The sequence below is a fragment of the Physeter macrocephalus genome, chromosome 5 (assembly GCF_002837175.3).
Source record: "Physeter macrocephalus isolate SW-GA chromosome 5, ASM283717v5, whole genome shotgun sequence".
NCBI lineage: Eukaryota > Metazoa > Chordata > Mammalia > Artiodactyla > Physeteridae > Physeter > Physeter macrocephalus.
In genome coordinates, this window is record NC_041218.1 from 16,172,363 (window position 1) to 16,196,094 (window position 23,732).

Below are 23,732 nucleotides of genomic sequence, written 5' to 3' on the forward strand. Positions count from 1 at the left end.
GTCCCGTCCCTATTCTTTTTTTTTTTTTTTTGAGGTACGCAGGCCTCTCACTGTTGTGGCCTCTCCCGTTGCGGAGCGCAGGCTCCGGACGCGCAGGCTCAGCGGCCATGGCTCACGGGCCCAGCCGCTCCGCGGCACGTGGGATCTTCCCGGACCGGGGCACGAACCCGCGTCCCCTGCATCGGCAGGCGGACTCTCAACCGCTGCACCACCAGGGAAGCCCGTCCCTATTCTTTTGTCTCTGTTTTTTCTTTTTTCTTTTGCCCTACCCAGGTACGTGGGGAGTTTCTTGCCTTTTGGAAGGTCTGAGGTCTTCTGCCAGCATTCAGTAGGTGTTCTATAGGAGCAGTTCCACGTGTAGATGTATTTCTGATGTATCTGTGGGGAGAAAGGTGATCTCCGAGTCTTACTCTTCCGCCATCTTCTCTCCTATCTGTGATCCCTCTTAAAGCATTGTTTGTATACAGTGTGTGATAGGGATCAAATTAAATTTTTTTCCAGTATGAATAACCGTTTTTTTCAAGATCATTTGTTAAAAGGATATTCTTTTCCCCATCGATATGTTTCATTGCCGCTTTTGAAGTCATACATGTGTGGCTCTATTTCTGGAATCTCTATTCTTTTCCATTGATCTAATTGTCAATTCTTTCTTAGATGTCACATGCTCTTGATTTGTCTTTATAGTAAGTTTTAAATTGGGTAGGGCAAGTCCTTAAACTTTTTCTTCTTTTTCAAGATTTTTGACTACTTTATGTATTATTTTCATTTCTAATATATACATTTTAATATCAGCTGGGTTTTGACAGGGGTTGTGTTGAATCCATGTGTCATTTTGGGAAGATGTGACATGTTAACAGTATTGAGTCTTTCAATATGCAAATATTTACATATTTATTAACAACTTCTTTAATTTCTCTCAGTAAAGTTTTGTAGTTTTCAGTATAAGGTCTTATACATATTCTCTTAGATTTATACCTAATAGTTCACTTTTTTATGAATTTGTCATTTTTGTGAAAATGTCATTTTTGATGGTATTTTAAAATTTTCAGTTTTCAATTTGTAATTGCTTATGTATAGAAATACAATTGATTTTTGTATATGGCTTCTGGACACTATGACTGCAAACTCACATATTCATTCTGATAGATTACTTGGGATTTTACATGATTTTACACAATCATGCCATCTGCAGATTAAAAGTTTTACTTTTTCCTTCCCCATATATGTATATTTTTTCTTAATTATTTTTCTCTTTTACGATACTGGCTAGGACTTCTAGTACAATGTTGAATAGAAGTGGTGAGAATAGACATACCTTGTTTCAATATTATGCGGAAAATGTTATGTATGTATGATGTTACTTGTATATTTTTAGACATACCTTTTATCAGATTGAAGACTTTTTTCCTCTTTCTAGCTTGTTGAAAGTTTTAGTCAAGATTTCGGTTTTTGTAAGTAGCCCTGCAGGATGCATATGAAGCATGAGGATCTGGGTAATGATGAGTTCGTTGCTAGGGGGGCCCGGAAAATGGAAAGAACATGTACACTTGCTGGCCAAGCTGGATGGGATGGATGAAAGCCACACAGTGATAATGTAGATAAGTTGGGCTGAGGTGAAGAGACCTGATTTCTATTCCCAGCTCTACCACCAACTAGCTATTTGACCTTAAATAAGGTACTTTGCCCTCTACGTTGGACCCAGAGATACAGCTGACAGCCAAGTTGATTTCAGAGAAAGTCTGGTAGAGTTGCAAATGTGACTAAAAGATTTGAAAACTAAGAAATGTGAGAGGAGATTGATGAGCCTGGTCTTGCTTTGTCTGCTAAAGAGAAGGCTGAGATATACATTGATTTGTTACTGATTCTGGTTTACTGCACCAAGACAAGCATTCACCAGCTCTCTAGTCTCTGGGTGCTTTGACATCTCTTTTCTTCAATGTCACATGTTCCTGGGTTCTTTAGCTTTATTGTAAGTCTCAGGATCAGGAATGTAAGTCTCTAGATCAGGGAGTGGTTTATTCCCTAACCTTACTTTTAAGTAATTCCTTTATGGAGGTCTCTTCATCTGAACCATCTGAGGTGAGTTCTCTTTTTTGCCAGGACCCTTCTCTCACTGATACAAGTGGAGAAGACCCATGCTCTTGAGCCTCTCTGTAAACCTCGCCATCATGCCTAGGGCTGGTCTCAAAGTAGGCAGTAGGTCTCTGCCTCTAACCCCACCCTCACCCCACCTATATTTACAGTATTCTGGATTGTAACTTAGGAAAATTATTTTAACTACTATGAATATCATTTGAGTCCATTTCTTTGGATCACGATGGTTTTTGCATTTCCATGAGTCTCTTTAGAGACTGTATATACCCGTATTAGGGAAATATCCTAAACTGTTTTCAGTTGGCAAAACTGTTGGGTTATCTGTTCAGTGGCATTACCAGTTGAACAAGATTGCGGTGGAAGCAGCAAAGGTGCCAGGGTGACGGAAAATTGAAGGAGGTCGGGAAGTGTCCTAGCATGGAAATGGGGAGGGGGGCTGTAAAGACAAGCGTTTCCTGTTGCTAGTTTTGCTGGGAACAACCCTCTGGAAATCTAAATTCTTTCCCCTAAATTCTGTGGATTCCCAAACGGCTTATGTTCTTAAGGTTATTTCTGTTCGCAGGCTCATGCTTTTTCTAAATTTGTTCAATTTCGGATTATCTTTCTATCCCAGTAGGCAGTCGATTCTATATTCATTGACCTAGATGTAAAATTCAGCCCCTTCTTCAATTTCCACATTCATAAAACCTCACTGCGTTTAAGCCAGGAGTAGACTTCTCTGAAGATATAAGAGCGGGTGGGAAATACGGCAGAGGTAAAGGACATACTTCCATGACAGCAGTACAACTTCCAAGTGGACATTAGACTGTTCTTAAAATGTCCTTCTGACCCCACCCACCACACCAGAGCATTTCATGGGTCACTTCAAGCCACTGCATGCCCAGTCCTTGTACCATCTTGTCCATCCTTCCCTCCCTCTCCTACTTTTCCTTCCCTTCTCTTCCCTCCTTTTCCCTTTCAGAGGGAAAGCAGATTGATGGAGCCTTTGGAACCAGACATCTGGGCTCCAGTCTTGGCCTCATTACTTCTGAGCTGTATGGCTTATATAAGTTCCTTAACCTTTCTAATGTCAGTTGTTCCATCAGTAAAATGGACATAATAAAATTACCCATTTCGTAAGTTTGTCAGGAGTATTAGAGGTGTTTAGTGGATGCCGCGGGTGGCCGGCCACGTGCCTTCTCAGGACCAAGGTGCTTATTTTTCCAGCTTCCAGGAGTATTGGCTGCTGATGGTCCTCAGGCATTGCCCCAGCATAAAAGAATCTCTTGCCCATGTTGTGCCCTTCCAGGGGGCTGCCCATAACCAAAGACTGGTTGATGTGGAGGTTCAAAGTCTTGTCCCTGCCTGAAACTGGGACAACTCGGAAGGGCCATTCTGGCTCCAGAACTTTATGTGAGATCAGCTGAGGTTTCTGTTATAATCGCATCACAGTTCAGCTTCTTATTTTGCCAGGCCTGCTGCCCTCACTCCCCCGCAAACTGTCCAGTAAACTTGATAACGTCGGTTTCCAGCTTAAGAGAAAATGGTTAAAATAATGTCCAAGGCATACTAGGTGCCCAATAGATTATGATTATTGTTGTCCGGAGAGTAAGATCATGTATTTTATGAGATTTTCCAGAATATTCCAGACATATGTGAAGCTGCACAACAAATTCTGATTAATAGTTTGACCCATGAGTAATGAGAATGAAATTATCCCCAATTTTGACGATGGAAAAAGGGGTCTTTTTTGAGTTTTTTAAATGTTATTTTATTAGAGCATATTCTAATTAGCCTGCTCCAATAGAAGCAGAACCTTGTTTCTTAGTAACTGACTCTTACCTGATACTCTTGGGTACTGTCATTTTGTTGTCTCTGTAGAGTTGATTAATTATCCACAACTGATAGAGGTGCTGGCAGTTTATATCCCCATAAAGTTAGAGGTTAACCTGTGAAAAGCTGATGTGTCATGATTTTATAGATCAAAGAAAAGTTAATGCCACAGGGGCTAAGGTCTTATTAACCTGTGGAAAGTTAACTACTGTTACAGCAGATTTAGCAGTCTATTTAGACATTTCCTTTCTATTATAAATAGTCAATTTGTCATACACAATTTCTTATACACACTTTGATTTTGCATTTTTCTCCCCTGTTGGTTACCTCATTAATGAGTTAATAAAACTTTGTCCGATGCTCACCATTTGTGTGAGAATGTTGTTTTTGACAGTGGTTTTTCCCTAAGAATGTGTCTCTGTTTAAGTATTATTAGTTTCTGAAGGGTAGGATTATGATAGGAAGGTACCCAAAGTTTCACGGGGGCAATTGGAAGAGAGAAGTCAACATTTTGAAGTTAGCCAAACCCTGTCATAGTAAATCCAAATTGTGGGCCTAGCTTTGAAATGTGTGCATTTGCTATTAAACATGTCTATTTGCTGGGGTTGCCATAACAAAGTACCACATACTGAGCATCTTACCAATAGAAATTTATTGTCTCACAGTTCTGGAGGCTGGAGGTTTAAGATCAAGGTGCCGGCCTGTGGGAGGGGCTTCTGAGGCTGTGAGGGAGAATCTGGTGCAGGCCTCTCTCCTCTAGCTGCTGTGGTTTGCTGGCAATCCTTGGCCTTCCTTGGCTTGTAGACACATCACCCTGATCTCTGCCTTCATTTTCACATGGCGTTCTCCTTATGTGTGTGTCTATCCAAATCTTGCCTTTCACAAGGGCGCCAGTCATATTGGATTCGGGGCCCACTCTAAGGCCCTCATTTTAACTTGATTATCTCTGTAAAGACCTTATCGCCAAATAAGGTCACATTCTGGTATACTGGGGATTAGGACTTCATCAGATGAATTTTGGTGGGGAGAACACAATTCAATTCCGAACAGTTGGATTACTTCTTCTCCATTCCCAAGGCTTACTTTCCCCCCTCAACTAGTACATTAAGGAGAAGAATATCATTAGCTCCTGAGAGAATCCCAGTAAAAGAAATCTTGCCTCATTTAAAAATGAGGTTTATTGCCACATCCCACGCCAAGCCCATGCCAGCATTGCGTTAGGAATGTGCTGATAATGAATTAGGATTGGGAAATAAATCCCAACAGTGGGTTCACAAGTTCTCAGGGGCATTTAGCAGTCTGCTTTACAGATTAAACAAACAAACAGATGCCTTTTTGGTATTGCGTTCATTTACACGAATATAATGAAATAATTCCAATGTCATTTGGATTGCATTTTTTAAAAATATGTTGGTAAATTTGTCTGAGGGGAGAGTGTGGTGCTGCTTAATTTTGCTCTAGGCAGTTAGGCAAGTCGCGGAAGAAGAATGATTCCTTTGGCAACCGTGGAATTATTTACCGTGATTGGGAGAACGATCCCGTGTTTGAATAACCCCTTTGAACTGCCTGACACGTAATGGAGGCTTGTTAAATGTTTACTGAATGAACAGAAGAGTCCAGGGAGCCTGGAATATTTGAGAGCAATTGAATAAAAAGCACATATTTATTCAGAGATTTCCCACACACCTAGCTTTGGGGGCAGCCAGTATGTGTGAGAGAATAACAATAGCCTGGATTATTTATTGTGCTCGCCATGTGCCAGGCATCGTGCACACGTTTAAAAAAAGTGATCCTAGCTACTCTCTGAGTTGGATAGTATTATTCTTATTTGAAATAGAAGGAAACGGAGGCTAAGAGAGGTCAAGCAACGTGACTACATAGCTGGTGATGGGTAAGGTAGGGTGTGTTCTCAACCTGTGCGATCTAATGCCTCCCACATTGGCCTCTCTCTAGAAGCTTCCGTTCTTCTTGTGGAGATCAGACACTTATAATTGAGGCAGTTACAAAATTAGGATCGTAAGAGGCTAATCGTATCCTATGTCTCTCTTGCTATGTAAGTATGTGCTGTCACCATTTCATACAAGTGTGGGGTTGTGTAATGGTTAAGTATGTATAATCTGGAGTAAGACGCCTGGATTCAAATCTCACTTGGACCTCTTCCCATCTGTGTGATCTTGGACACGTAGCTTAACCGTTTTGTGCTATACTTTTTTAAATTGTAAATTAGGGGATCATAAATGTACCTACCTCATTGTGAGTGATACATAAGAAATGTAAAATGAAACAGTGCCTGGCAAAATGTATTTCCTGCTAGAGGCTTCACAAAGGCAGCAATTTATATATGCTTTATTCATTTATGTATCTTAAACATCTAGAACAGTGCTTGGTATGAAGTAGACGTTCAGTAGTAAGTACATTGTTGAATGAATAAATATATTTCAGTATATACATGCCAGGGCTTAGTTACATTAGCAGACATAATGAAGTGGTCAGATGCTTGTACATCTACGTAGAACAGTGGTTCTACGTAGAACAGTGGTTCTATGTAGAACAGTGGTTCTATGTAGTCCACGATTCATGCTAGAAGTACCTGGAAGGCCTTTAAATCGACTGATTCTCAAGCCCCACTGCAGGCAGAGGTTGAACACTGCTGTTGGAGAATCACTGTGAAAGTAACAGCTACAAATGTAGAGTAATACAGGTGGAACGTGTTGAAGATTCAATGCCAGTGGTGCTTTTCTGAATGACTTTTGACCCTTAGGAAACTGAAGCCAACCTTTGTTTCAATGATAATTATATTCCTGAAAACGTCAGTATACGCTAAGATCGTCAAAAAATACTCTGTGTTCATATGTAAAATGAATTAAGATTTAGGCTCAAAAAATTACACAATGTTTGTTCCTCTACATAAATCTATGGTGGGATATTTGGAATTTGTGTGGGGCGTGAGACAATTTTTTATTGAGTAGACTCTCCTTAGCATGGCAGGCAGCTCGTCTGGATCAGCCTAGAAGCATTGTGGGCTGCTCTGAATATAGGCAAAGTTAATGCCAGTGAATCGGGGGAAAAACACCAACATGAACCATAAGTAAGATCTTGCTTGAGGTACTTGGGGAGTTAAACCAAGGTGCAGAGTAACTTTTGAGGCAGCTGGTTCCTTTTCTAGAACAAGGAGATGAGTTCACCAATCTTTAATGTGAAAGTTGCTTGTTTTAAGAGAGTTCATGGCTTAGGGGACCTCCTGACTCGCTGGAGTGTCTCCTCCCAGCAGGCGGAGTCCTCATTCTATTCCCACAGGTAGCATCCCTAGGAGAGGGAGTTGGCAAGATGGAGATGGATTGATTACGGGAGCCACATCAACCTGGAATAAGAGGAGAACCAAACTGAATTGAGAGAAATTTGCAAAATGGATAATTAGAGAGCATCCTGGCTAAATAACCACTTACTTATGTGTTTTCCCATAAATTAAAAAAAGCTTCTCTTTATGAAGAGTACATGCTACATGTTTCTTTCGATAAATACATTACCAAAATATTAACAGTATCATATGCCCTTTACAAATGTTGTAGCAAAAGATTCCATTTTAATGTTGATCACAAAGCCGTTTTGAGTTCTTTCAGGCTTCTCAACACTGGATTCTACCTCTTTTTGCCTTTATCTTTAAAGAGCAGCTTTGAGGGATTTCTGGCTCTCTCTGGAAAGAATATCACTGAAACGCAAGGCCTGGGATATAATTCAGATCATCCTAATCAGATTTCTCAACCCTTGATCTAATCAGCAAGCTGTTTTGCTTAACTTCTTGGTCAAGTTCACTCATTAACTCAGAAAGCATTCGTTAAATATACTCTGTGTCTACCCCTGGGCTAGAACATAATAAGATTAGTAGATGAATTGAGCCCTGTCCTTTAAGAGTTTATAGTCTTACTGAATGAAGTGAAGGTAATAATAGAATGCTATTTAAAATGTATGATGGCTTTCGTACTTTAAATATGTTCAGGGTCTCTCATGGCAGGTAATTGCCATTAACTGTGACTTTGTGCACCTGAAACTCCGTTTTAGAACATTTTCTTTTAATGTCTATTTCACCGTTATTATCATGCTTCTCTTTTTCAAAGACTTTTTTTTTTGCCATTATAGTCATCCTCCGACAAAGTGTTGTAAAATTAATAGAAGGAATCATTGGCATTTCACGGTTTTACTGACTGTGGGTTTGGGAGGATTCTGAGCGGGAGGAAAGAACAAGAAGCTGACACCCCATTGATTTCTTTACTGGAACATATTGCAGCATAACCACCACTCCAACACGCATCGAATTCTACCAGACTCTTAAATGTCGTCTTTTGCAGCCAAGATGAATCCAAATAGAAAAATAACTTATACTAATTTTATTTGAGGTCTGAGAAATAATGAAATTGCTTTCTTATTTTGGAACAAAATGTGTATACACGTATGAATTATTGGAAAAAAAAGTTTCTCTCCCACGGTTATTTAGAAGAATGGAAAGCTATAATCAGAAGTTATCTCCCACCCCCTGTAGTACCTCTATGTATTTTTCCTGTTCTCTTTCTTATGTAATGTCCTTTCGTGAGGCCCATTTACAGTTACAAACTGGCAGCCACTTTGATGTTTCTTATTTATTTCCCCCCAATTAATGTTTCTATGTGTGGTAGATATACAATTTTCTTCTATTAATGTTACAAAAAACCAGCCTTAAACTTGCATCCACAATGAGGAATAAATAATCAACAAAAGCCCTTACTTAATCGTTTCTATTCACAGGCTGGGAGAGAGTATGATTTGACTGTAATTTCATTGCAGGGCTTATCCAGGGTTAAATGTTAGTATGTCTCTTATCTTATAGCCACATTGCTCTTCTAGAGACACATACATCCCTTGCATCCTAATTTGATTCTTTGAGCAATTTGCTGGCAGTCCTCATTAGCAAGAGTAATCAGGTTTTGGTGGTCAGTCTCCAACTTCTGATGAGTTAAACTCATTTTTCCTGTGGTTTCTACTGTGACAACAGAATTTTATTTCCTCTCTTCTTTCTTTTTTTCTGATCACAACTCTCTGTGGCTGTTGATGAAAAACTGAAGGATTTATGTTTTTCTCATTCACCTAAGATTTAGGAATTCTTCAGCTGTTCTAAGGCTTTGTGCTTAGGCACCATTTGGTATTTTTTTTTTTTTGCTAGAACACTTAAATTTAGGTTGTGGTGTCTGTTAGGAAATCAAAAGTGAAACCTGTAGATTCAGACTCCACAGAGATCTGGCTTTCTTGTGATAAAAACTGTGACTCAGAATCACCATACAGGATCCTTCAAAGCCAGAGAAAAGTACTAATGAAAAATGCTAAAGAAGTTCTTTGAACTCAGGTGGAGAAAAAAATGCCTGGGGGATGAAGGCTCACCATATAAGTATCTTCCAGTGTTCCTTCCTTTGGCTCAAGAAAATGGAATATACTTTGGAGTGAAGGGCCAAAATTGATGTTGTTAATTATTTGCCTTGATGAAAGTGAGGGAGAAAAATATTGTGTCATCAGACTGTCTTCACTGAAGGCCTACATAGCCTGTGATGTCTCTTTGTGGGATTATATAAAGCAAGTACATTGCCTTGCTGCCCAGTACTGGGAGCTTTGGAATATAGGCTACTGGCAAGCTTGATGTGATCACTTCCAACTACTGAAGACCTATCCAGTGTTTCTGGGACTTCCTGTGTAGAGAAAGAGAGGAAAAAAGAAGAAGGAGAAGGAGGAGAAGAAGAATCTTCCAGTGTTCTTTCCTTATGGCTCAACAAAATGGAATATACATTGGACTAAGGGGCGGAAGGAGAAGGAGAAGGAAGGAGAAGAAGAAAGAAGAAGCGAAGGGGAAGGGGAAGGGGAAGGGGAAGGCTGGACACTTGCGGAGCTCTCAGACACACTTGATCCTTGATTACTGGCTATACAATCCTGGATTCTTTTCTGGATGCTACCCAGCCTTTCCTTGGGTTTTGGTCTGCTGTTCATCTTACTCACCTTTACAAATTGCATGAATGGGTGGAATTTGCAGAGATCAGTGAACAGTACAGGGAGATCATCTGTCTTCTAGGGTCCAACAAAGCTTGGATTCTGCTGGGTTATGATGGGATTCACCATATATTTGGCCATCACTGCCTTCCTCTCCCCATCTCACTGTCTGTGTGTAGCCTTGTTCCTCTGTATGAGCATCTGGGCCTCCCTGGGGACTTGGTGCTTCTGCAGGTGTAGTGTCAGAGATGGCAGGTTCTTACTGCAGTGTTTACATCCTATGAGACAGGCTGCAGAGAGCTAATGCAAGTAAAGCAGGTAATGAAGTGGCTGGTGCTTTCCTTCAGGCTCCCCCTTGATAGGCCTGGGGTAGTTAGTGCCCCCTCTCTTGCTCTGTCAACCTACATAAAGAAGTAAACTGAAGCAAGTTCAAATGACCAGAAATTGAGTTTATATGGGAATAGCAGAGGAAGTGCAATGTGGGACACGCAAACTGTAGTAAGCTATGGGTGAATCTGTTGATAGTTTCGGATGAACTGTCCTTATGGTCAAAGAGAGCAAAGAGGGGAGAGTCCAGCCAGAATCCAAGCAGCAAGTTCATTGGTTTGAGGATGGGGAGAGATTCTTGGCGAATGTTCATTGTTTGAAGGATACGTTTCTGTCTCCTGTAAATCAGGCATTTACTGGAACTCAGTCTCTTAGTTCTTATGTTTTGTTTGCCTGAGGGCACATGTGTGAGACTCTCCATTTCATATCCTCTGGTTCCGTTTTAGATTAAAAGCTTTTTGCACTACCGTAGAGCAGTGTCAAGACTTTAGCGACAGAAGGAAGCACCTGGGAAGCATGCGAAAGCGCAGATTCCTGCCCCCCACACCCCGCTCAGACCCGCTCAGGACTCAGAGCTGCAGCATCACAAAGGCCCGCCTGATTCTAGTTCAGATCATTCTCAGAGCACACGTGGACACTCCCGGAGAGGAACACTCCTCTCCCGTCCGGGGAGCCACTTAGTTAATCCACAGATCAGCACTCCTGTTTAAACTTGAGACCGTTGTCTGACATTTTTGATGGAGCTCTTCAGAAATTGGACTTCTATTATTCATGATGATACCACAAGCTCTCCGTGGGTGATCTCTGCTTTCCTCCTTTATCTTGCTGTCCTCATTTTCTCCACTAGGCTCTTATCTCCTCCCTTCCCTTTGCTCAGCAACAGTCATGTTTGCTTGCTAAAGCAGCTCCTCTTCTTTCTCATCTTTGTAGACCAGTGTCAGGCCTGACTTTCTCAACCTCTCCTGATTCATTCGCTCCTTTCTGACCCAAATTCTGTTATGTTACACTCAACAAACCTAAAGTCCAACCAATGTGTTTTGGATTTTTCTTACCACGGACCTTGGTAAGATATTGGTCTTTCAGTGTGTGTGATTTCTAGGATGCAAATCGGTCTTTTCCCATTTAGAACCTCAGGCCATGTGTAGAATTCCTCTGCAAGGGTAAGGGAGGATGTTCTTGAGATGCATAAGACTGAATTTGGGGCGGGAGCCAGCTTGGAGAGCTCTGTGATGGGAAATGGAGGAATTTCAATCGAAAACCTCATGAGCCGGCTTTTCTTGTTTAGTCTCTGGCAGCTTTAAAATTGTCTAAGAATTGGGACCACCCCAGCCTTAGGTCCTTTTCTGTAAACACAGAGACCTGCATTCCACCCTCGGCCCTGAATAGGGGCTTACATTTTAATTTCTGGTCCTGAAGCGATATCACCCTAGGGTGGTCCCCTCAATCTCCCTGTCTTTTGAGACCTGCCACCCTCTGTCTTCACCATGCAGTTCAGAGAGATATAGTCCAGTCCATTTGCAAAGGTCTTCACACGTGGAAGACTAAGTCAGGCATTGTTTCTACCCCACGGGAACTGTTTAGCTCCGTATTACCTTCTGATGTTGGTTTTTCTTTGTGTTTCTTCTTGCTGCAGGAAAGCAATCTCCAGGGCGGGCCTGCAGCACCTGGTTCCTGCACATCCCCTCAGCCTTCCTGTGGCAAACGGGCCAGCGAAGGAGCCCAGAGCGACTCTGGACTGGAGCGTAGGTGTCGGCTGTTTCATTTCAACGTCACTCCGTTGCGTGTGTGTCTCTCTCATCCTCACGATTCCTGTAGCTACCAACAAGACTTGATAATTTTCAATATTGTTCACTGATCCATCTTTGGGTATCTAAGCCCTGGCTCCATTTCCAGATTCCTAAGAACATAGCTCCTTTATATGAAGTCAGACGTATTGGAAACTAAAATAAAAACTTCATGAATCCTTTGAAGCACTACTGCCTGGGTTTACAGCCGTGAGATAAAAAGTACCTCTGTGCACATGCTTTATTGGTCCCTGCCAAGTTGATGGTGAATAGAGTTTACTCTTAGCGACATCACAAAGTCCAAGTTTGATTTCCTTAGCTCAAGCTGCTTTTTCTTTTTTGGTCCTTTTTTTTCTTTTTCTTTTTTTTAATTCTTTTCCTGCGAGAGGATGACCTCACTTTCCATCCCAGGCACTCCATGTCCTCCTGTTTGCTATACTTCCTCCCCTAACCCAAAGGTAGATGGGTCTCAGATCAGCGGGGTGGGTGTATTAGCTGGTTTTTTTAAAAAATTTATTTTATTGAAGTATACTTGATTTACAGTGTCATGTTAATTTCTACTGTACAGCAAAGTGATTCAGTTATACATATATAGACATCCTTTTTCATATTCTTTTCCATTACGGCTTATCACAGAATATTGAATATAGTTCCCTGCACTATACAGTAGGAACTTGTTATTTATCCATTCTATATATAATAGTTTGCATCTGCTGTATATTAGCTGATTTTAATGTTTTACCCAAAAGACATCTACAGAAACTGTTACCTTGAAGATTGCCACCTGAATTTCTTTTATTGAGAGTTTTTGGTGAGTCAAGTTCTTGGCTGAAGACACTTTTAACTGTGGACTGAAAGGCCTTGTCCCTTTCTGAAGGAATGTAAGAAACAGTATGAAGCTAGAGGAGGGCTGCTCTGAGATTCTGCCAGTCTGGTCTTAATGAGGAATCTCGTTTAGCATTTCTGGTTGAGTTGAACAGAGGGAATAATCCGCGTTCTTTTCCTCCCATAAGAAAGACTATGGCAGGGTGGGGGGAAGGAGAGGAATTTTTAAACTCAATTTTATTTTTAGCACATAGGCTATGATTTAATGTCCTTTAATACTGTAATATTTCTCCCTCTTTCCCAAGAATACACTTACTAACATCCTTATTTTATACTCTGGACACATACCAATGTATGCAATGTATGAAGTACCTGGCAAAAGACTGAATGTAATTGAAGTGCAACTTCTTCCTTGATGGAGTCCGAGAGTGCTCCAGTAGCACCTGTGTACGTTGCGATGGTGTTCAGGAAGACTGTTGCTCTCCTCGAATTTCCCTTTATTTCAGGACAGTTATTTAATAAACTCTTAAACCATAAGAGAGTGTAGACTATATTTACAGTAGTGCTTACATAATGAAAAAAGAATTAAATATGTAAACAAACAGGTAAATTAAATAAAAAAGGGTTATGCGTGGGCCAATGATGAGAGTGTGTTACAGGGACCCCCAAAAGTTAGTTTAATATCCATGGTGTTCCAAATCCTCTGATCCAAAGTAGGAGGATCCTATCTGAGATGCAAGATTCTAATGAGAGAGAGTTTATATCATTTAGATAGAAACATCCATTAAATCAGTTCTCTGCCCCTTTTGTGACATTAGTCAAGTCCCTTGATTTCTTTCGGCCTCAGGGTCCTCATTGGTAGAGGGGGACAATGGTGACCCCTCCCGAAGGGGGACTTCGGGGCTGTTGTTAAGATCAAATGGGGCAATGAGTGTGCAAGTTCTTTGTAAACGGTACAGCCGGCAGGTTTTCTATTCAGAAATAAAGTAATCGACAGATTGGTTGATTGATCACCGTTTGTTGAGTACCTGCTTTGTTCTAGAACCTGTGTTAGTTCCTTAGGATTCTGAGGTGAGGAAGATATGGTTTCTGCCTTCAAGAGGCTTAGAATGCCATGGGCAGAAGTGACATTGACAGCTAAAATACAGGGCGGCAGCAGCTAGAGTAGAGGGGTACAGAGAGCGTCACTGGGGTTGTGAGGAAGGACGCTCCATCCCCATTTGATGTTGGAAAGAGTTACCGGCAAATGCTCTTAGGAAGAATTTTCCTTCCTGAGCCAGAGCTTGACTAGAAGGTATTATTTTTCTGACTCCTGTTAGAGAGGTGTATACTCTAATATTTCATCACAGTGGTATTTTTGGCTAGTGGTGGGTGAATTGCAGTACACAGTTCAGGAAGAGCAAATAGGAAGTACGGCCGGGGTGCGTAGCTGATCTTTAATCCTTCAGCCCCTTTGATTATGGCTAACCTGTCTTGGTGGCCTGATGAATTATCATGGTGGCAGGAAACACTTTGGGGATGTTTAACAGTGGAGGTAAAATGGAAAGCCTTCTCTGAAGACACTCCATCTCAGGGCTTATTTAGAGATCTGATGTGGAAGGAGTTGTTAAGATGTGACTCTGAAAAAAAACCCGTAATTGTGGGCTAATATTGCTGTTAGCAAACGGAAGCCAGCCTGATACTTCCTTAAGACAACCATGTAAAAGTAAAAGATTTTTCTCAGAAGAGAGGAGGAAGCAGATTGTTAAAAACATTTCAGTGACTTTTTTTTTTTTTTTGCTGAGACTTGCCCTTGCTTCTAAATTTTTGGCTTTTCCTAACCTAAGTGCTTTACACCAAGTTCATTTATGTTACTTTAGTTTGCCTGCTTGCTCAAGAAGCTAAACCAGGGTTTTCTTTGTTCTGTTTAAAGTATAAGACTAGTCCTCTGGCTTGACCTACTACCATTCTCTTTATTCTACTCCCTTGTCTGTTTCTCTACCAAAAAGCAGCGTGACCACTGCTCACCTTCTATCAGCCCACTTTTCTGGACTCAATGCATTAAAATGATCAATCTTTAAACAATTTTTTTCAAAATTTTTGGCTGTGTTGGGTCTTCGTTGCTGCACGCGGGATTTCTCTAGTTGCGGCGAGCGGGGGCTACTCTTCGTTGCGGCGCGCGGGCTTCTCACTGCGGTGGCTTCTTGTTAAAGAGCACGGGCTCTAGGCGCGCGGACTTCAGTAATTGTGGCACACGGGCTCCGTAGTTGTGGCTCGCGGGCTCTAGAGCGCAGGCTCAGTAGTCGTGGCGCACGGGCTTAGTTGCTCCACGGCATGTGGGATCTTCCAGGACCAGGAATCGAGCCCGTGTCCCCTGCATTGGCAGGTGGATTCTTAACCACTGTGCCACCAGGGAAGCCCCTAAAATGATCAGTCTTTACTTATTTACTGTTACTATTTATTGAGCACTGATTTAGCTTGGAGCCTCTTAAGAGTCTCCCATATGAGAAGGGTGGCAGAAATTCAAAAATTAAGGTAAAAAAGGAGGAACTTTAATTTCTTGCCTTTGATGAGGTAAGGGGCCCCAGCAGTGCTAAGAGATGCTTCTGGCATAACAGGGGTGGAGAAGGGCTGCGGAGAGTTGCCTTGTTCTGTGTTCTGCCCCCTTGACTCTCGGGTTGAGATTCTCTTTTGCTCCATCACCGCTTGGCTCAGGGGTTGAGGGTCGTCTCAAAGGCCTATAGTACTATGACTCCCTGACTCATGTCACCTCCCCTCTCCTCATTTCACCAGTGAGAAAACAGATGCAAAAGCTGTTTATGGTGCATCTGAAGTTGAAGATAAATCAGGGTGAACCTGGAATTTGGATCTTAGTCCCAAGTTTCTACTTATTGTAGAATACCTAGAGGGCCCCGTTTTTGTTTTTTTTTGTTTTTTTTTTTGCGGTACGCGGGCCTCTCACTGCTGTGGCCTCTCCCGCTGCGGAGCACAGGCTCCGGACGCGCAGGCTCAGCGGCCATGGCTCACGGGCCCAGCCGCTCCACGGCACGTGGGATCTTCCGGGACCGGGGCACGAACCCGTGTCCCCTGCATCGGCAGGTGGACTCTCAACCACCGCGCCACCAGGGAAGCCCCAGAGGGCCCCGTTTTGACTCTAGTATGTACCAGAGTCTGCAGAAGGGGCACAATTGTTTCTTAAACATCCTCTGGCAAAGGGCTTTGACGAGTGGCCTGCTTGTGGGGGGCCTGAGACCCAGGTGAGCCTGCACTATAGGCACCTGTGCATTTTGGCTGTGGGAGGACTATTGCGGGAGTCAGTTTATGCTCTGGGTGTATGAACTTAATAATTTCCTTGAAGTACTCCATTTTCATTTCCCTAATTAGTGATATATACTATCTCTGTCTTCTTTTTAGTCTCTTCCTTGAAGTCCAGAAACTTCTCTTTCGCTGTGATTTACTCAAATGGTTTATTTTGACTTACGGGGTTCTCTGACCCACACGGTGTCACTTCCCTGATGACTCTTTGCTGACCTTTGCTCACAGGGCCTCCCCTCCATGCAGGGATGGAAGCCTTAATGATGGGGAGTAGCCAGATCAGGCCTCAGTACAGAACCTGGGTTTTCTACTGGCTACAGTGGACAGTCAGTTTCACCCAAGGTGAAAATGGCTCTTTGCTACAGAGACTTCGCTCCTGCTCTCAGCCAGGCTATGCTCATTTTTTTGGTTGAACTGGTTCTGTTTATTTTATTCACTTTCTGTTTTGATCCCTCATAAAACCTCTACCCATAGTGCATGTCTTAGAGCCAAATTTGTGGTTTTTGGTTGACTTTCTTATTCTAGGTCCTAGTTAGATTTCAGGCACTTTGAAGGGAGGAGCAATGTCTTCTGCTTCTTTTATCTTCTTCAGAGTGGACAGTATCATAGGCCTGGTAGCTGTCTAGTAGATGTCAGCTACGAATTGATTACAGCTTTTTTGCTCAGTCAGCAAGAAAGGGACATTTCGCTGGCAGTTGATGGGCACTCAGATTATCTCCAGTTCCTGAAAGGCTTTGGTAGACACAAGTCAAAAACCTGTTTGAGGGCTTCCCTGGTGGCGCAGTGGTTGGGAGTCCGCCTGCCAACGCGAGGCACGCGGGTTCGTGCCCCGGTCCGGGAAGATCCCACATGCTGCAGAGCGGCTGGGCCCGTGAGCCATGGCCGCTGAGCCTGCGCGTCCGGAGCCTGTGCTCCGCAACGGGAGAGGCCACAACAGTGAGAGGCCCGCGTACCGCAAAACAAAACAAAACAAAACAAAAACCTATTTGAAACATAAATGGATGTATGCTATTGAGTCCCAAGTAACTCTTCTTAAATTTCCTTCCTAATCTGGTGCATTGTGTTAAGACTTAAAGCACACACAGTTTTTGATCTTCCTATTCCTCCCAATGGTATCCTCTCTTCCCTTTCATGGTGACAACCTACAGGGCCTGCTCCCTTTGACACCATGCCATGAACGTCAGCCAAGCCAGTTTTGGGGAAAACAAGCTAAATTTCTAGAAAGGAAGGGAGTAATGCTCAAAAAGGAAAAATAGTCTCATCTCCTGGGCTGGAATCCAAGCTTCCAGTTTAGAGCGAGTTAGCCCACTTCGAAGTGAGTCTGTTGCACAGATAATGTGTGTCTTTTCTTAAATGTCACATGCCTCCCATGCAACGGAGACTTAATTTGGACGTGGAGAGTTCTTCCCTGTTTTTAGTGTTAGAGCAGAGAACATAGGATGTGGGTCTTCACTCTGTGTCCTCTGTTCTGTCATTTGCTTTTGCCCATTACACTGCCTAAACAACTCTCAAAGCAATGGTAGAAAAACCACCAAGATCCTTCTTAAAAAGCATGTTGGTTTTCGATGTAGCATCCTTGATTTCAATTCATTTTTGCCTTCCTCGTTGGAAAATTTCCTCCAAGGCGGAGGGCTGTGGAAAACAGAGCCTCAACACAAACAAACCCACATCCTAAATCCAGACCACCTTTCCTCTCCTCTGGTTGACGATGCTAAGAAAAGGAGTGCTTTCTTCTGGGCAGGTAAAACATAGCACAGTGGGTTCACTGCCTCACTGTTTGGTTCAGAGACAAGATTAGGGAAGCAGAGTCTTCATGTGGGATTGGTTTAAATGAGGTTATGAAACTAGGTCATTTTATCTTTGGAAACCTTGAATGAAAAGGCAGGAGGAGGCAGGTGTGTGTTTGTGTGTGTGTGTGTGTGTGTGTGTGTGTGTGTGTGTGTATCTGTATGCACATGTACATGCTCTCATTTTAGTCTTGTTTCAGATGGCAGGTCCAAGCAGATCTGTGCCTTCCTTACAAGCTCTTGGCCTTTGCTCTTTAACTTCAGGTTTGGGTGTCACCACCAGTAATGACTCACACCCCGATATCTTTCTCCACTTCCATCCTCATTTCAAAAAACATTGTCCGTTTAATCAAGATATCAGATTGCTAAGCAGAGCAGGAGGATATAACCGACTATAAATTAGCAAAGGTCCTGACCTGGTCAGCCATGTTAATAGTGGGACATATCTAGCATGTTTTCATGCACCCTCACTAATCTTTTATTTTCTAAAATTGTGAGAATTTTAAATTAAATCACATTGGCTGCTGGGAGAAATCGTAGACTCTTACAACTTCACAGGTCAGTGAGAAGTACCTAGGTCTAGTCTTTTGCCTCTTAGTAAGTAATTATCTAAACTAACACTGTTGAACAGAGATATATATGAGCCATAAAGAAAGCCTAATTTTCAGTGGCCACATTAAAAAGTGAAAAGACATAGGTAAAATTAATTTTAATATTATATTTTGTTTAACCAAATATATAAAAATATTGCTGTTTCAACACATAATCGATATAGAAATGATCAGTGAGATGGTTCACATTCTTTTTTCAGACTAAGTCAGTCTTCAAAATCTGCTGTGAATTTTACACTGACAGCACATCTCAATTAGTGCTAATCACATTTCAAGTGCTCAATTGCCATATGCTTACTGGACAACATATCTAAACCATCTGAGACAGATTTTACCTATTATTACCTTGAAGATTTTTAGAGGGAGACCGTCCAGATTTTTGTTTCCCTTTCTGAATTTGTAAGGATATTTACATTTGATACATATTTATGATTGTCTTATTGTTTCAAAACATTTTTTACAAGCAAATGTCTTCATTTTGTGTAGATTATTTGCTTCTGGTGTCAGTGTACTTTATCTGTAAGTGTCATTCAGTCTATAACGCTCCCTCTCCACAACTTGTATCTTTTTACCTATAACTATTTATTACTAGGACTTCAGGTACAACTTGAGAGCAAGAAATCCTATCTGTATCTACATAGGTGGGTCTCTACTCTTAGGTAGCTAGATCTATCTATAGATAGGTTGATCTAGATAAATCTATGTATACCTATAGAGACTTGTTTCAACACTCACTAATACAGAGGAAATGTTATCTTCATTTTGAAAGAGAACTATTTTTTCTGTCTGGCACAGACGGATACTCTGAGTTATATACTGTTTGAGATGGTATTTCAAGATGGATGTGTAAAAAAGAGAGAAAGAGGTACCTGGGTGTGGAGAATGGAATAAATAAAAAAACATGGCACAGAAGAGGAAAATATGACTATATTTAGAGAAGAGTGACAAAAGAATAGAATGTGTGATGGTGAATAAGAAAGACAGATTGGTACCATTAATGGAAGGTCTAGTACGTGGGATTAAGTTTAGATTTTGTTTTATAAATAATAGGGATTTTTTTTAGCCTCCTAAGCAAGAGAGAGGCATAATCACAGCTATGTTTTAAGAGAGTTAATTTTACAGCAGTGTGAAATATCAGAGAGAATGTCAGCAGTAGAATTCAGAGCAGAAGAAACAAGGACTCAGAGATTAGACATGCTGTTCAGTGTATGGTAGGTAACTTGGGGGTAAATGTAGACAATGAAAGGAAATGCAGACAAAGCTGTGAGCAAAGAGAAGAGGCCTATATTAGTTGGGGTGGGCTAGGCTGCAATAAATAAAATAATCATGTAATGGCTCAATACAAGAGAAGTTTATTTCTCACTTGTGTAACAGACCAGGACTGTTTCAGGTTGGGTGGCGGGTGAGCTCTGTTCCACATAGTTATTCAGTGACCTGGACTGACAGTTGCTCTTACAGCATCATTAGAAGCCTTCTAAAATCATCCCAAAGGCCAACTTCCCAGGTATCCAGTATGGGAAAAGGGAGGGAGGTTTTAATGGGCCAAGTCTGAAAATAGTACATGTCACTCCTGCTCATGTGCCATTGGTTAGAACTGGGTCACATGGCCACATCCAATCACAAGCGAGTCTGGGTAACAAGGTCTAGCTGTGTGTTCAGGAAGAAGAGAAAAATGATTTTGGTGAATGGCTAGCAGTCTTGACTACCCAGACCCAGGAGAGAAATAGATGTTGGATAATACCAACATCTATAGATTAGGAAGGAAGAAGGAAAACTGGAGACTAACCACAACAATAATAAGAAGAACTATATTGAGGGAATCCCCTGGTGGCGCAGTGGTCAAGAATCCACCTGCCAATGCAGCGGACACGGGTTCGAGCCCTGGTCCGGGAAGATCCCACATGCCGCGGAGCAACTAAGCCCGTGCGCTACAACTACTGAGCCCACGTGCCACAACTACTGAAGCCCACGTGCCTAGAGCCCGTGCTCCGCAAGAAGAGAATCCATCGCAATGAGAAGCCTGCGCACTGCAACGAAGAGTAGCCCCCGCTCCCCGCGACTAGAGAAAGCCTGCATGCAGCAACAAAGACCCAATGCAGCCAAAAATAAATAAATAAATCTTTTAAAAAAGAACTATATTGAACACCTCTTAACTTCTCATTGTGGGCAAGGCAGTGAACGTTATTCATTTTCACATTTAAACATCATTGTGATCTTGTGAGGGAAGTACAATTATTATTACATTTTTTTAAAAGATTTATTTATTTATGTATTTTTGGCTGCGTTGGGTCTTCGTTTCTGTGCGAGGGCTTTCTCTAGTTGTGGCAAGCGGAGGCCACTCTTCATCGCGGCGCACAGGCCTCTCACTGTCGCGGCCTCTCCCGTTGCGGACCACAGGCTCCAGACGCGCAGGCTCAGTAGTTATGGCTCACGGGCCTAGTTGCTCCGCGGCATGTGGGATCTTTCCAGACCAGGGCTCGAACCCGTGTCCGCTGCACTGGCAGGCGGATTCTCAACCACTGCGCCACCAGGGAAGCCCTCTTATTACAATTTTAGTGGTGAGTAAACTGAGGTCTAGGGAAGTTAGAGAGACCCTAGGTCATAGAGCTAGTAGGTAGCAAGTCTATCTGACTCCAACGCTCATGTTTATTACTCTTGAACTGGTTAAGGTTTTATCAGAAGCGTAAGAAGAAAACCACAACAGTTTATTTTTCTATTCATGTGTGAATGCCACCCAGCTGAATTCAGGAGTTCCCAAGATCATCCTCACTTGCAGGTTCCAGAATCCTCAAGACCACACTCATGTTCAATAATTCATTAGAAGAACTCATAGAATTTACTGAAAGCTGCTATACTCACATTTATGGCCTATTATAGTGAAAGGATACAGGCTCAAACCAGCCAAGGAAAGAGGTGCATGGGGCAAAGTCCAGGAAATTTCTACACAAGGAGCTTCCAGTTGTCCTCTCCCGGTGGATTTATGACAGAGATAACTTCTCCCAGCAACCATGGTGCAATTATACATATGGCATATTGCCAACCAAGGAAGCTCATATGAAACTTGGTACCCAGAGTTTTAGTCGGAGCTTGGTCATGTACACGGTTAACCACCTGCATGGTTGACTTCAGCCCCTTGCCCCTCTGGAGGATGAGCTGATATATGCCTCACCATAAGTCACTGCTATTTTAGAATATTTGGCATGGCCCAAGGTCCCCAGGTAAACAAAGATACTCTTATCAGGCAAGACATTCCAGGCACTTAGAGAGATTACCTTCCTATAGTTGAGGGCAAAGGCCAGACCTCTCTTTGGGTAAGGTTACTTCCTTCTGATGCGTCAGACAAGCCATGTACAAGAAAAGGATGAGGCATGGGGAAAATGTAGTCTAAGAAAAGGTATGTTTCATGTTTTCCTTGCATGACTTTTTTTTTCTTGCATGCCTCTGTTTCTTTCATGATTTTGAAAGACCATCGTGTCTCTTAGGCATCCATGTTTACTTCTCACAGTTTGTGACTCCAAACTAATGGACAGATAAAAAAAAATTATCCTTTCTACTCCTTGGAATTGCATATAACAAGGATGTGATTCATTCACTGATTCTTAATCTCATCTTTTCAGTTCCCCAAATTTATTTATCACCTACTATTTGCCAGGTGCTAAGTTAAGTGCTGGACATTTAGTGTCCATATGAAGCTTAGAATCTAGCATAAGAGGGAAACACGAATCAAATAATCATGCCAATGAATGAATAATTGCCAGTTGGGATAAATGATGGGAAGGAAACATGGTTTTATGAGAGTAACTAACAAAATGACTTCGCTTTTGGGGTCAGTGATGGCTTCTTTGAGAAAATAACACTTGATCTGGTAACCAAAAGGTAAATAGAAATTACCCACGTAAGTCAGAATGAAGAAGAATAGGAAGTTTGGATACAGTAAACAGAATATGTGGTCAACAGTCTTTGATGTGGGGACATTTGAACAGAGATCTAAATGAAATGAGAAATGCACAGTGCAGGTGTCTCGTGTAAGCAATTTTTAGTCAAGGGAGCAGCAAATTCAATGGACCTGAGATGAGAGCTTCCTTAGTGTGCTTGGGAAATATGAGACTAGTGTAATGGCAGGTCAGCGACTGAGAGGGAGAGAGAGAAGATGACGTAGCTGCACAGGGAAACGAGATTGCGGAGAGACAGGAGAGGAAGTCAAAGAGGCTCCTAGTGACGAGGTAAGTGAGGACTTTGCACTCTTCCGAGTACATAGATAGCCATTGAAGAGTTATGAGCAGATTAGCGATTTGATTAGATTTACTTTTTTTGTTGTTGTTGTTGTTTGGCTGCGTTGGGTCTCCGTTGCTGCGCACAGGCTTTCTCTAGTTGTGGCGAGAGGGGGCTACTCTTCGTTGCGGTGCGCGGGCTTCTCTTTGCGGTGGCTTCTCTTGTTGTGGAGCAGGGGCTCTAGGCGTGTGGGCTTCAGTAGCTGCGTCACATGGGCTCAGTAGTTGTGGCTCGTGGTCTCCAGAGCCCAGACTCAGTAGTTGTGGTGCACACGCTTAGTTGCTCCACGGCATGTGGGATCTTCCCGGATCAGAGATGGAACCCGTGTCCCCTGCACTGGCAGGTGGATTCTTAACCACGGCGCCACCAGGGAAGTCCCTGATTAGATTTACATTTTAAGGTAATTATTTTGGTTGCTCTGTGAAGAACAGACCATGGGGAGACAAGAGTAGAGCAGGGATAACAGTTAGGGGACTATTGGGAATATTCCAAGCCAGAGATGATGGAGGATTGGGTGGTAACAGTAGATGTGGTGAGAATTACTTGGGTCTCATACACATTTTGAAACTAGAGTCAGTAATATTATTTCTTGAACGCAATCCCGTCAGGCTTTCTTCCGTCTCATCCTGCTGTTGGTACTTTTGTCAAGGTCATCAGTGACTTCACATGTTCACATGGTGAAATCCAATGGCCAGTTCTTCAGCTTTTGACACAGACCTTCTAGGTGCACTTTCTTCCTGGCAACGTTATACTCTTTTTTGTTTTCCTTGTACCCCAGTGGCCACTCCGTCCCAGTCCCCTTTGCTGGATCTTTCTTATATTCCCAAACTCTAAGTATTGGAATGTTCCACAGCTCAGTACTCAGAGCTTTCCATCCACATTCAGTCCTTAGGTTTTTGCATTCAGTTCTCTTGGCTTTA

General features: G+C 42.3%; 1 protein-coding gene across 1 annotated transcript in view; it reads left to right on the top strand.

The window, feature by feature from the left end:
• The window catches only part of DGKI (diacylglycerol kinase iota), a 472,815-nt gene that overhangs the window by 163,391 nt on the left and 285,692 nt on the right, over nucleotides 1-23,732 (top strand). Inside the window, exon 2 of the mRNA XM_055084816.1 lies at nucleotides 11,873-11,981. Coding sequence (XP_054940791.1) covers nucleotides 11,873-11,981 — 109 coding nt within the window. The remainder of the gene's footprint in view (nucleotides 1-11,872; nucleotides 11,982-23,732) is intronic.